Source organism: Eptesicus fuscus, chromosome 19, assembly GCF_027574615.1.
Source record: "Eptesicus fuscus isolate TK198812 chromosome 19, DD_ASM_mEF_20220401, whole genome shotgun sequence".
Classification (NCBI taxonomy): domain Eukaryota; kingdom Metazoa; phylum Chordata; class Mammalia; order Chiroptera; family Vespertilionidae; genus Eptesicus; species Eptesicus fuscus.
In genome coordinates, this window is record NC_072491.1 from 39,149,145 (window position 1) to 39,163,212 (window position 14,068).

At 37.9% G+C, this 14,068-nt stretch overlaps 1 protein-coding gene across 1 annotated transcript; it reads left to right on the forward strand.

The window, feature by feature from the left end:
- The first annotated feature begins 444 nt into the window (after window positions 1–444).
- Window positions 445–13,274, forward strand: XKR9 (XK related 9). The gene is made up of 3 exons (XM_008150350.3): window positions 445–772; window positions 8,990–9,210; window positions 12,578–13,274. The coding sequence occupies exons 1-3, from the start codon at window positions 501–503 to the stop codon at window positions 13,204–13,206; spliced, it is 1,122 nt and encodes a 373-aa protein (XP_008148572.2). The 5' UTR covers window positions 445–500; the 3' UTR covers window positions 13,207–13,274.
- The last annotated feature ends 794 nt before the right edge of the window (window positions 13,275–14,068 follow it).

The window sequence follows — 14,068 nt, forward strand, 5'->3', positions numbered from 1 at the left end:
GTTAACCTTTTTAAAAGGTGAATAGTATGGGAAAAAAAAGGGTAAATAGTTTGAGAGGAAGTTTTCAGTTTGTTAGTATATTGTTGAGACTTTACTTTCCCAAAGCTATTATAAGAACTATATTTAGTGGTTATATATAAATATATGTATTTAAATAGAGCTTTGATAAACTCATGACCTAGGGTTTTTAATATTATACTCAAGAGTTTAAGAATCTTATATATATAAATATGTTTTATTTTAGGTATTGTCATCGGTAATGAAGATCATTGTGAAATAGAAGATTGAATAAAGCCTTGTAACATTAAACCTAGATTAGAGATTTAGAAAAGAAAGTTAAAATTAGTCATTTTGATTTCAGTGTTCCAATTTCATAATATTTATTATTCTAAATAGATTTAGAGAGTAGAAAATAAAATTCAGTGCTATACAAAAGCTGTTTTTTTTTCCTTTTTGTATCAGAGAAGAAAGTAGACAACTAAGAGCTATAGTGATTCATAATGAAATATACTAAATCGAATTTTATGATGTCAGTTGTTGGCATTATAATCTATATAACTGATTTAATTGTGGACATCTGGGTATCTGTTAGGTTTTTCCATGAAGGACAATATGTTTTTGGTGTTTTAACAGTAAGTTTTATGCTCGTTGGAACACTTGTGGTCCAGTGTTTTAGTTATTCTTGGTACAAGGCCGATTTAAAGAAAGCAGGCCAAGAAAGTCAGCATCGTTTTCTTCTACTTCACTGCTTGCAAGGAGGAATTTTTACAAGGTGAGCATACACTTTTGATCATTAACACAATTTTTCTTTTATTCGAACAGAAACTGCCTTTCTGTATTTAGGTTGTCTAATGTACAAAGGTCCCCTATTTGCATATAGCACAAAGATTACTTCCTTATTGTTGCTGTTTATATGAGTCATTGCTGTACTGTCAGAATTTTCCAGGTTTATTATGTTTTAGTTTACCTAATTAAGTTACTTTTTCTGATAGGTGCTCACTTTTTATGGGAAGGAAAAAGACTAATTTCTATGTCTTGTGATCTTATGTTTTATATTCTTTTTTTTAAAAATATATTTTATTGATTTTTTTACAGAGAGGAAGAGAGAGGGATAGAGAGTTAGAAACATCGATGAGAGAGAAACATCGATCAGCTGCCTCTTGCACAACCCCTACTGGGGATGTGCCCGCAACCAAGGTACATGCCCTTGACCTGAATCGAACCTGGGACCCTTGAGTCCGCAGGCCGACGCTCTATCCACTGAGCCAAACCGGTTTCGGCTTATGTTTTATATTCAAAGCCCAATAGTGCAAATATGTCTATCACTTGCAACTCTGCTAGAGCACTTAATTTTTAAGTTACTTGTACCATTGATTTAACCAAATGAAAAATTTACTGCAATAATGTAGTAGCCATGTGGTAAGCTGGTACAGAATCATGCACAGAACTAGAAACAGCTTTAAGAATCATGCTCAAAAACATTAACTAATAGTTAAAGAAACTTAATATCTAAATAGGCCTTAAGATTTCCATGATTCTCTGTATATCTAATTTCATATGATCTTTTCAATATTACCTTAAGAGATTTAATTCTGTTAAAAGTAATTTTTCTCTTTACTTTTAAGATATCTGTATATCTTTTTTTAAAGACTTATAGGATTTAATATATATATATACATATATATATATTTTAATCTAATAAATCTTTATTGTTCAGATTATTACAATTGTTCCTCTTTTTTCCCCCATAGCTCCCCTCCTCCTGGTTCCCACCCGACCCTCTGCCCTTACCCCCCTCCCCCCCGCACTGTCCTCATCCATAGGTGTACGATTTTTGTCCAGTCTCTTCCTGCACCCCCCATACCCCTTTCCCCCCAAGAATTGTCAGTCCACTTCCTTTCTATGCCACTGATTCTATTATATTTACCAGTTTATTCTGTTCATCAGATTTTTTTATTCACTTGATTTTTAGATTCACTTGTTGATAGATATGTATTTGTTGTTCATAATTTTTATCTTTACCTTTTTCTTCTTCTTCCTCTTCTTAAAGAATACCTTTCAGCATTTCATATAATACTGGTTTGGTGGTGATGAACTCCCTTAGCTTTTTCTTATCTGTGAAGCTCTTTATCTGCCCTTCAATTCTGAATGATAGCTTTGCTGGGTAGAGTAATCTTGGTTGTAGGTTCTTGCTGTTCATCACTTTGAATATTTCTTGCCACTCCCGTCTGGCCTGCATAGTTTCTGTTGAGAAATCAGCTGACAGTCGTATGGGTGCGTCCTTGTAGTTAATTAACTGTTTTTCTCTTGCTGCTTTTAATATTCTCTCTTTGTCTTTTGCTCTTGGCATTTTAATTATGATGTGTCTTGGTGTGGTCCTCTTTGGATTCCTTTTGTTTGGGGTTCTTTGTGCTTCCTGGACTTGTAAGTCTATTTCTTTCACCATGTGGGGGAATTTTTCTGTCATTATTTCTTCAAATAGGTTTTCAGTATCTTGCTCTCTCTCTTCTTCTGGCACCCCCATAATTCTGATGTTGGTACACTTGAAGTAGTCCCAGAGGCTCCTTACACTATCTTCATATTTTTGGATTATTTTTTCTTTTTGCTTTTCCGGTTGGGTGTTTTTTGCTTCTTTGTATTTCATATCTTTGACTTGATTCTTGCGATCCTCTATTCTGCTGTTAGATCTCTGTATGTTATTTTTTATTTCAGTCAGTGTATGCTTAATTTCTAGTTGGTTCTTTTTCATATCCTTGAGGGTCTCACTAAATTTATCTGCCTTTTCTAGCAAATTCTTGAAAAACCTTATAACCGTGGTTTTGAACTCTATATCCAGTCATTTGCTTTCCTCCATTTCTTTCATTTGTGATCTGTTTCTTTGTCTCCGCATTTTGGCTGCTTCCCTGAGTTGATGGAGTGGCTTTGTGTGCTAGGTGTCCTATAGGGCCCACTGGCTCAGCCTCCCCAGTTACCTGAGATGGACACTCTTGGTGCACCCCTTTGTGGGCTGTGTGCAGTCTTGTTGTAGTTAAGCCTTGATTGTTGTTGGTATCACTGGGAGGAATTGACCTCCAGGCCAATTGGCTGCGAGGATCAGCTGGGAGAACTTCTGTGCTGGAGACACCCTTATGAGACAAGACTTGCAAAAGCCTCTGTGCTCAGCTTGGATGGGGCGGAGTTTCAGGGCAGAGAAGACAGCATTGGTTTCCCGTCAGCCCTGCCCTAATAGGCCCCTGTGTCTCAGTGTCGTGTGGTAATCACTGCAAGCACCTCTGAGAGAAAGCTGCCCTTGAGTTCTGCCCGCTGCCAGACAGTCCAGTTTCTCCCCGAATGAGTCTGGGTTCCCAGAGTCTCACCCGGAACTGGAGTTCAGCGCAGTTGGGAGCTTTTGTCTCCCTCCCGCTTGAGAAAGCCAGCTGCGTACTCAGTTGCCAGCCCTCTCTTTGTGCACGCGCACGCCTCGGTACCTCTGCCTTCCGCAGAACCTCTGAGTCTCAGTGTGCTTTTCTTTTTCGTGACAGTCCAGTTTCACCCCGAATGAGTCTGGGTCCCCAGAGTCTCACCCAGAACTGGAGTTCAGCGCAGTTGGAGCTTTTGTCTCCCTCCCGCTTGAGAAAGCCAGCTGCACACTCAATTGCCAGTCCTCTCTGCGCGCGCTTCTCAGTACCTCTGCCTCCTGCAGCTCCTCTGAGTCTCAGTGTGCTTTTCTCTTTCCTTCTAGTTGTAGAATTTCCACTCAGCCAGACTTCCTGTGGTTCTGGATGATGTCCGTTTTGTCTTTTAGTTGTAGTTTTGAAATTGTTGTGCATGGCAGCAGTTTAGGTGTTTACCTATGCCGCCATCTTGGTTTCTCCTCTGAGATATCTGTAGATCTTAAAAGAGAAAAATTAAAAGCACATTAAGAGGATAACATACTGTTTTGTTACATTTAATTTTGGAATTTGGACCATTTTAATAGCTTACATAAAGATTAATTTCTGATTCTGTCCTATTAAAAAGCAACATATTCATGGCGACTAGTTGAAAGTATTAAAAATTTTCAGGCTTTTTATATGTTAATTGATAGTAATAATAATAAATGCCATTAAATTTGTGTGGAGATTTATAGTTTTCAAAGTATTTTCACATACTTTGTCTTTTTAAAGCTAGAGTTAGTAAGGTTAGAGTATGTAAGAGAAACAAAATATACAATGAGAAAAAAGTACAGGTTTTAGGGAAGCTGGAAAGTACTTTAGGTGTAGATATTGGAGTTTAGTTTTGAAACTGTATGTTTTCAATAAGATGAAAATGTTTAAAGGGATGGAGTAAAAGTGCTGATAACTTTTTAATGTGTAATAAATAATATTTAATGAATATTTTGCATGAGCAATAATGAGAATTATGTAGTTATAATATTTAGAGAAGGATAACATTTACCTTGCTGAGAGTTTAGAAATGTGGTAAATTCTTTATTTGCCATTCTATAAATGTAAAATTTTCATATATACAGAACTATTTTCCTTGGTGTTTCAAATAATGGCTTGAAGGTACTGCAGAACATTGTGTTATAAGTTATAAATTGTATTATAAAAGAAAGGCAAAATTGCCTTGATTTTCATTTTCTTTTGACATACCTAGTAATTTTTTATTGAATGTTAGACATTATATATAAAAATTATAGAGGCTCCAGATAATACTATTTCCTTTTCTCTCCTGGACATTTAGAGTGCGGTTCCGTCTATGTTGGTTTGCTCCTAGGGTGCAGCCTTCTAGGGCACTGAGAGCCTGGTGTAGTCATGCTCCCTCCCGCATGTCCTGAATACTACTAGGTCCTTATCTCCTTGGCACCACAAGACTGTCAGAAAAATTCTGCTTTGCTTTTTCAGGACTTTCTCCTTAGGGTTTAGCCTTTATCTTATGTTTCAAAATTTGCTAAATGTCCTGGGGGGAAAACTGACTGAGCTTTTGAGGTCCCTGTCTTTAGACCTACAAGGTCTTTAAAACCTCTGCTATTTTTTTCTGTTCTAACAATAACCCTCTACCTGAGAAAAATCCATATTTTCAACATCTTGCCCTTGTACCTCCAGGCAACAAGTATCTGCAAAAACACCAGCTCAGTTTCCAATTTCTTTAGTTGTTTTGGCAGGAGCATTGATCTGCTCTAGTATACTACATCCTATATAGAAGCATAGTCCATAAAGTGCAATCTTGAGTTATCCCATAATGTGCTGTTGTAAATTATCCCAGGTCTAAAGTTGAACAGAACCTTTATTGTTCTCAAAAATAATATGAAGACCTCAAAACACTTGAATTCCATGTACCATATTCCTAACATATACTGTACATTAATATTGCTGGCATTTTAATTCTTGTGTTTAATCTCACTAGACCATATTATTGTGTTATTATTTCTGTTTTATATAGTTAAATTTTGTTTATATTTACCTATATACTTACTATTCTCTTTATTTTTTATTCCTTCTTGAGTCTCAGACTTTCCACTATGGATCACTTTTCTTCTGCCTGCCTGAGGTCCAGAATTGCATCTATTGTGAGTCTGTTGTTGACATCATTTTTCAGTTTTTGGTTGTCTAGAAATGTCGGTATTTCATTAGCTTTCTTGAGAGATATTTTAGTGGCTATAGAATTTGAGATGAGTAGTTAGTTATCTTATTTTTTCATATTACATTCTCTTGTCTTTTGGTTTTTATTGTTTCTCTTGAAGTGTTAGGTGACAGTCTTTTTTCCATCTGGTTGCTCTTATGATTTTTTCCTTTACCTTTGGTTTTCTACAGTTTAATTATAATATATCTATGTATAGATTTATTTCTCTTGCTTGAGATTTGCTAGTTCTCATGATTCATTGAAACTTCCATCACTTCTGCACAATTCTTAGTCATTACTTTCTAACATTTTTTGTCTCTTTGCCTTCTGGGACTGAAAGCAAATATAAGTTAGATATTCTCACTATATCTAACAAGCTCTTACATCAGAAGCTGTATTTGGTTCTTTTCAAAAGTTTGCTATGTCACCTTTTGTAGTTTCCTGTTCACTGCAGATATTTCAGACTTGCCATTTATATCTTTAAACATAGCATATCTTTTTTATTTATAATTTCAATATCTGAAGCTTTTACAAGTTTGTTACTACTGGCTCTGCTTCTATTATTGGGTACTCATATTGCCTTGTTTCTTGCATGCCTAGGCTAGTATCCATGATTATGTTCTGGTCATTGCCCCTGAAAAAATTGTGAGGCCTTCACCAAGTCCTCTCTAGAGACTTTGATTTTATTCTTAGGAGATGTCTATAGTGTCTGTAAGATGTGGTCTACACTTAAATTCATGTCTTGAGGTGCTTCCTGATTTAGTCTTTTTAAAAAATAAACATTTTTTATTGATTTCAGAGAGAAAGGGAGAAGGAGAGAGAGATAGAAATATCAATGATGAGAGAGAATCATTGATCAGCTGCCTCCTACACGCCCCACAGTTGGAACTGAGCCTGCAACCTGGGCATATGCACCAATTGGGAATCAAACCATGACCTTCTGGTTCATAGGTTGATGCTCAACCAGTGAGCCTGATTCAGTCTTGAAAGGTTGTATCTTTCTAGAAATTTGTGCATTTCTTCTAGGCCCGCGGTCGGCAAACTGTGGCTTGTGAGCCACATGTGGCTCTTTGGCCCCTTGAGTGTGGCTCTTCCACAAAATACCACGGTCTGGGCGAGTCTATTTTGAAGAAGTGGCATTAGAAGAAGTTTAAGTTTAAAAAATTTGGCTCTCAAAAGAAATTTCAATTGTTGTACTGTTGATATTTGGCTCTGTTGACTGACTAATGAGTTTTCCAACCACTGTTCTAGGCTGTTCAATTGGTTGGCATATAATGATCCTTTATATTTCTACTAGAGGCCCGGTGCACGAAATTTGTGCATGGGGGTGGGGGGGGGGGGGAAGAGGTGTCCCTCAGCCCGGCCTGCACCCTCTCCAAAATGGGACCCCCTTGGGGGATGTCCAACTGCCGGTTTAGGCCCAATCCCACAGGGATTGGGCCTAAACCGGCAGTCGGACATCCTTCTCACAATCTGGGACTGTTGGCTCCTAACTGCTCCCCTGCTGGCCTGCCTGATTGCCCCTAACTGCTTCTGTCTGCCAGCCTGATCGCCCCCAACTGCCCTCCCTGCCAGCCTGATCACCCCCAACTGCCCTCCCCTGCTGGCCTGATGGCCACCAACTACTCTCCCCTGCTGGCCTGGTCGCCCCCAACTGCCCTTCCCTGCTGGCCTGGTCACCCCCAACTGCCCTCCCCTGCTGGCCTGATTGCCCACAATTGCCCTCCCCTGCTAGCCATCTTGTGGAGGCCATCTTGTGATGACATGAGGGTGGCCATCTTGTGGTGGCCATCTTGTGATGACATTGTGCATGATGCCACCTAGGCTTTTATTATATAGGATGTTATCAGTTGTAACTTCTCTTTCATTTTATTTTTAAATTTTTAAATTTTTTTGGTTAATCCTCACTGGAGGATATTTTCCCCATTGATTTTAGAGACAGTGGAAGGGAAGAGGGAAGGAGAGAAAGAGAAGAGAGAGAGAGAAAGAGAGAGAGAGAGAGAGAGAGAGAGAGAGAGAGAGAGAGAGAAAGAAAGAGAAAGAGAGAAATATCTAGGCAAGAGAGCCACATTAATTGGTTGCCTCCCAAACAAGCCCCAACTGGAGTAGGGAACTTGCAACCCAGATAGGCCTGTATAGCTATGAACTTCCCTCTTAAAACTGCTTTTGCTGCATCCCATAGGTTTTGGAAAGTTGTATTTTCATTTTAATTTGTCTCCAGGTATTTTTTGATTTCCTGTTTGATCAATTGGTTGTTTAATAGCATGTTGTTTATATCCACATGTTTCTGATTTTTCCAATTTTCTTCTTGTAGTTGATTTCTAGTTTTATAATATGGTTGAAAAAATGCTTGATATGATTTCAGTCTTCTTGAATTTATTGAGACTTGTTTTGTGGTTTAATGTGTGATCAGTCTTAGAGAATGTTCTATGTGCACTTGAAAAAATGTATATCCTGCAGTTTTTGGATGAAATATTCTATAAATAATCTATTGAGTCAGTTTGGTCTAATGTGACATTTAAGGTCTTTGTTTCCTTATTGATTTTTTTGTCTCATGATATATCCATTGATGTAAGTTAGGTATTAAAGTACCTTACTATTATTGTAATATTGTCTGTTAATTTTTGCTTTATATGTTTAGGGGCTCCTATGTTGGGTGTGGGGTGGCCCAGTATGCACATGTGTGTGGCAGCTCCCTGTTAATTTGGTTGTCTGTGACTGGAGCAGGGCCTGAGTTGGGCAGCCTGTGCACATGTGCTGTGGCTCAGTTGGTAGAATTGTTTTCTTATACACCAAAAGTTGGTGGGTTAGATTCCCAGTCAGGGCACATACCCAGGTTGTGGATTTGATCTCTGGTTCTGGGCCTGTAAGGAGGCAACTGATAGATGTTTCTCACATCAGTGTCTCTCTGTCTCTCTCCCCCCCTCTCCCTCCCTCCATTTCTTTCTCTAAAATCAATTTTTTAAAAAAAGATAAATTGCATGAATTGAAAATTGCAGTTTGTCTTTCAGAAAGTAGTGGTTAAGACTAGGAATCATAAGATCTCAGTTTGGACTCGAGGTCTGCCCCTTATTCTCTGTGTAACTGTCAGTGAATCGCCTTACTGTTTTTTCAGCCTTAGTTTCCCCATCTGTAAAATGGGAATAATACCTACTCAACTCAATTATTGTGAGGATGAAAGGGGTAATGTATATTTAACAGTGCTAGCACAAAATGGCACATCAAACATGAAATAAAAGGTTGTGGAGTTCGAATCTCAATAAAGCCACCATAAGAAATTTGTAGTAGAGAAAGTTTGTGGGAAAAATCTGTACTTAAACATATGCTACTTTTTTCAAATTATTGTGTACATTAATATACATGTTATAAAGTATATATTATACAAGACAAATGTTCTTATTTACAGGTATTGGTTTGCCTTGAAAAAGGGTTATCATGTGGCTTTCAAATATAGGAACAAAACTGATAACTTCATAGAAGAACAAATTGATTCACATAAAGAAGTTATAGATGAAGTGACTGATTTGAGCATGCTCAGGCTATTTGAGACCTACCTGGAAGGCTGCCCACAACTTGTTCTTCAGCTCTACACCTGTCTGGAACAGGGTCAAGCAAATATCAGTCAATGTAAGTCTTTCTTAACACCCTTTGTTAGATGGATGCCTCTGAAATCTTATGTTAACTACATAACTTTTGGGCAGGTTTTAGAATTTTTTATTGTTTTTCTTTATAGAATTGTTTAAGTTTTAAAAAGAAGAACATGGTTTAAATATTTAAAAGTATATAAAGATACGTTGCCTCCCTCCCGCTTTTTTCCATTCCTTCTTTTGTCTGCCCAGAAAGGAAACTTGTCAGTTTTTCGATGACGCTTTTAGAAAATAATTTAAAAAGCCTATATTAATTATCTCTTTGTTTGTGTCTCTCCCTTTTTCTCTTCCTTCCCTTTCTTTTATAGAAATAGTAACTTAAAATAAAAAAAGTCTTTGTTTTTTTGCAGTATTTAACAGTATGTTTTGGAGATCTATTCATATCAGTACAGAAAGAGCTCCCTCATTCATTTTTATTATCTGAATAGTATTACAAATTATAGATATACCATGATTTATTTAACAAGCTCCAGTTTATGTTGTTAGGTTGTTCCTAATATTTTACTCTTGCAAAAAATGCTGCTGTAAATAATCTTATTCATGTGTAAAGTATTCCGTAGGGTAAATTTCCAGAATTGCAATCATTAGATGAAAGTGCAAATGCTACAGAAACTCATGAAAGTTGACCAATATGTTGTTTTATTATAGCATATTTCATTGCTAGGGTAAAATATCCAATTTTAAAGGACAGTTTGACATTTCCATTAAAAAAACACACCATTTAATTTGTTTAATTTGAGATGTTAAAAAATAGTAATGACTAAGGTTTCATGCAGACTTGGATTAATCTCAGAATACCAGATTGTCATCTTTCCTGGAGTTCCCTCTATGCTAGACTCACCTGTGAGATCAGTTTCTTTCCCTAAGTATTTCTGTTCCCAATTTCCCACAAACTTCAATGTTGTAGTCCCTTCTAATATTATTATTTTTACCTTGCTTGTTAATAAGACACTAAAATGAACCTATTGTGTATAAGACCTCTTTTTCCTTGTGATGCAAATAATTTGTGGGTTGGGACTTACGTGTTCTGTGCCATATAGTTACTGAAACGAGAAGTTCAACATTTAGAGTTTATAGCCTATCATATGGTAGATCTGCTGATGATTCCAAGTAGTACATAACATCTGGATCACAATGGGATCCAGTGACTATCTTCATATTATGAAGTTCTATCCTCTTATTATGAGGTTTTATCCTCATTCTTTAGTTTCTCCTTGAAGTAAGAAGTTGAGGTATTAACTAAAAATAGCAAAATAAATAAATAAATACATATATAAACAAAAGCCAGTTGTCTAACAATAGAATTGGTAAATAAGTTACTGTACAATCCTATATAATAAAGATGTAATTTGCAAATGGCTGTTACACCATGAAGCATAACGACCGGATCACGGATCAGCAGGAGGGTGGGGCAGCGAGCTACAAGCAGTTGGCGGAGACCTACAGGAGGGAACAGGGCAGCAAGCTAAGAGGGGAGGGGGCGGGGGGGGGGGCAGAGGGAGCTACAGGAGGGCAGTGCAGTGGGCAGAGAGCTACTGGAGGGTGGCAGTGAGCTACTGGCGCATGGATTCGTGCGCAGGGCTACTAGTGTTACTATAAAAACTGTTAGCCACAGAAAATAGTGATAACTTTTAATGACACAGGAAAGTAATTCTAAAATAAAATTTAGACAAAAACAGTTTATAAAATTTTCTATGAGGATACTTTTAAGGATACAAAGAAATTATTATATAGAACAGTGTCTGGAAGAAAATATGAAAAATGTTAACTGTAGCTGCTTATGGGTGGTGAGATTATGAATGAATTTATTTAATCTTCTTTACACTTTTCTCTGAATTTCCAAATATTCTTAAGTAACCAGGTATTGTTTTGAGAATCAGGAAGAATAACTCAGAATGTTAAAAAAAAAAATCAGGTTACTTATAGAAGTATTTCAGAAGATTGAACATATTCTTTTATTTTTGCTCCTTCCTGAACCACACTAATAAGGAGAGTAAAGGATTAAAAATAATGTAAACCTACAAGAACAAATAGAATGCAGAGTAGAATAGCAGATTAGAAATATCAACAAGTGTTTAGAAGATGGAAAGCAGATGAAAAACTTAGGTTATGTAAATCAGCTCTACCACCAAAGGCTAAATTATTTGAAGCTACTCTCCCTCTGAAAATATCTAACACTACTGAATAGCCTGGCTGGTGTGGCTCAGTGGTTGAGCATCGACCTAATGAACCAGGAGGTCACAGTTCAATTTCCGGTCAGGGCACATGCCCAGGTTGTGGGCTCAATCCCCAGTGTGGGGCATGCAGGAGGCAGCTGATCAATGTTCCTCTGTCACCATTGATGTTTCTATCTTTCTCTCTCTCTGAAATGAATAAAAATATATATAGATTAGAGGCCCGGTGCACGGATTAGTGCACTGGTGAGGTCCCTCGGCCTAGCCTGCGGGGATCGGGCCAATACTTGCTCTCTGACATCCCCCAAGGGGTCCCAGATTGTGAGAGGGCTCAGGCTAGGCTGAGGGATCCCACAGGTGCACGATTGGGGCAGGGGAGGGACTGCAGGAGGGCTCCAGGGTGTGTCTGGCCATCTCGCCCAGTCCCGATTGGCTGGACCCCAGCAGTGAGCTAACCTACTGGTTGGAGCGTCTGCCCCCTGGTGGTCAGTGTGCATCATAGTGACTGGTCAAACGGTCGGATGAATGGTCGGACACTTAGCATATTAGACTTTTATTATATAGGAAGGGAAATTGAGCTTGCTGACACCCAACTCATACTTAAGTTAAATTTTCCTTCCTCCCTCCCTCTCTCCTCCCTCTCTTTCTCCCAGCCTTCCTTTTTTACTTCCTTCCTTCCCACTTCCCTCTCTCACATGATGCTTTGTCTTAGTGAATTATATATATGCCGAGGGTCAAAGCCAAAGACTGGAATAGCTACGTTTATAACAGTCTTAGAGAATTTCCAGAGTATAGTATGTAATTTTCACTATATCAGTTGCTCAATAAAGCATGTCCAAAATTTGTACAGTTCAGAATCTTATAAAGCAGTCTAATGCAGTGGTTAAGTACACCATCTTTGGAATTGGGTAGCTTTAGAGTCAAATCTTAACTGCAACTTGCTAGCTGCATGACTTGGGTTCAATAATATATATTCTGTAAGCATTAATCCTTCATATGTAATATGGGAATAGGAATATCTCGAAGGATTAGATGAGATGAGTATATAAAGTACCTAACATGTGTTTGTGGGTATGTGTAAATACAGATGAAGCATGTATGGCATATGGTAATTTAATATTGCAAATTTTATTCCTGTAACAATATACCTTTTTAAATTTTTTTGTTTTGTAGATGCAGCCCTCATGGTCTCTTGCTGTGCTATTTCTTGGTCGACTGTTGATTATCAAATATCTTTAAGAAAATCCTTACCTGATAAAAATGTCCTTATTGGGCCCTGTCGAAAACTCACATATCTCTTTTACAAGTTTTTTACATTATTATCTTGGATGCTGAGTGTTGTACTTCTTTTATTCTTAAATGTGAAGATTGCTTTATGTCTGTTGTCATTTCTTTGGTTTTTAGGTATATTGTGGGCATTTAAAAACCAAACTAAGTTTTGTACTTCCATAAGTATGGAGTTCTTATACAGGATTGTTGTTGGATTTGTTCTTATTTTTACATTTTTTAATATTCAGGGTCAGAATACCAAATGTCCAATGTCTTGTTATTATATTGTAAGGGTACTGGCCACTCTGGGGATATTGATTGTGCTGTGGGTTTGCCCACTTTCTATTTTTAATTCAGACTATTTTATACCTATTAGTATTATTATAGCTCTTGCTCTTATCCTTGGAATTATTTTTCTTATTGTTTATTATGGGACTTTGCACCCAAACAGAAGTAAAGAAACAGAACCTGATGAAATTGATGGGAAATCAGTGCAAATAGAATGTAGAATGAAGTATTTCCTAATGGAATAAGCTATCATTTATGAGACGTATTTTCTTATTTCATGTTTCATTGGTTAGTAAAGAAAATGTTGTGTGTCTATGTGTGTGTTATTTCTTAGTTTTGCTTTCTTTAATTTCAGTTCTGGTACATTATTTATGAACTAATAGCCCATTTGCAGGAAAATCCTGCAAGCGGCTGTTGCGGCCGAGTGCGCTGCCGCTGCCTTTACGGCCACCGCGCCTGCACCCGCTCGCCACTGCCGCCCGCCCCGCCCCGCCCCGCTCCGCCCCGCCCAGGCTTTCCCTCTGGCAGCCACCTTGCTTTCCGCTTTTCCTCCCTCTTCCAAGTTGTCTTCAGTCTTCACTCCTCCCTCTCTCAGCGTATGCAAATTAACCACCATCTTTGTTGGGTAATTTGCATACTCGTCCTGATTGGCTGGTGGGTGTGGCTTTGGCGTGTGGGCGTGGCTTGGGTGTAGCAAAGGTGCGGTCAATTTGCATATTACTATTTTATTAGGTAGGATGTGAGAGTGAGCATATTAATATTTTTATTATTTAAATTAATTTCTCATTTGGTTTTGAAGACCTTAAGAACTTAGATATATTTGCCTGTTGTCAGGCAGAGTAGCCATTTTGAGCCTGAATTGGAAGAAATGGTCTGGTTCCCATAATTTGAAGGCTGGAATTGAGCTTCTCTCCAACTTTCCCCTCATTTTTCCTGAACTAAAACTGATGCACCTGTTGTGGAGAACTGCAAAGGGAAGAAGAGTGCAGAACACTTGTTCTCACCTGCAGTTTCTTTATTCAGTGCATATATTGAGTTGGGGACGGATTGAGTTGAGAAAAAGGAAAAGGAAGGGAAGAGGAAGAAAACTAGACATAAATTTACCAT

Coding starts and splice junctions, on each gene's coding strand:
- XKR9 (XM_008150350.3), top strand. CDS start 501: ATGAAATATACTAAATCGAATTTTATGATGTCAGTTGTTGGCATTATA. Junction 773..8,989: donor CAAGGAGGAATTTTTACAAG/GTGAGCATACAC, acceptor TCTTATTTACAG/GTATTGGTTTGCCTTGAAAA. Junction 9,211..12,577: donor TCAAGCAAATATCAGTCAAT/GTAAGTCTTTCT, acceptor TTTGTTTTGTAG/ATGCAGCCCTCATGGTCTCT.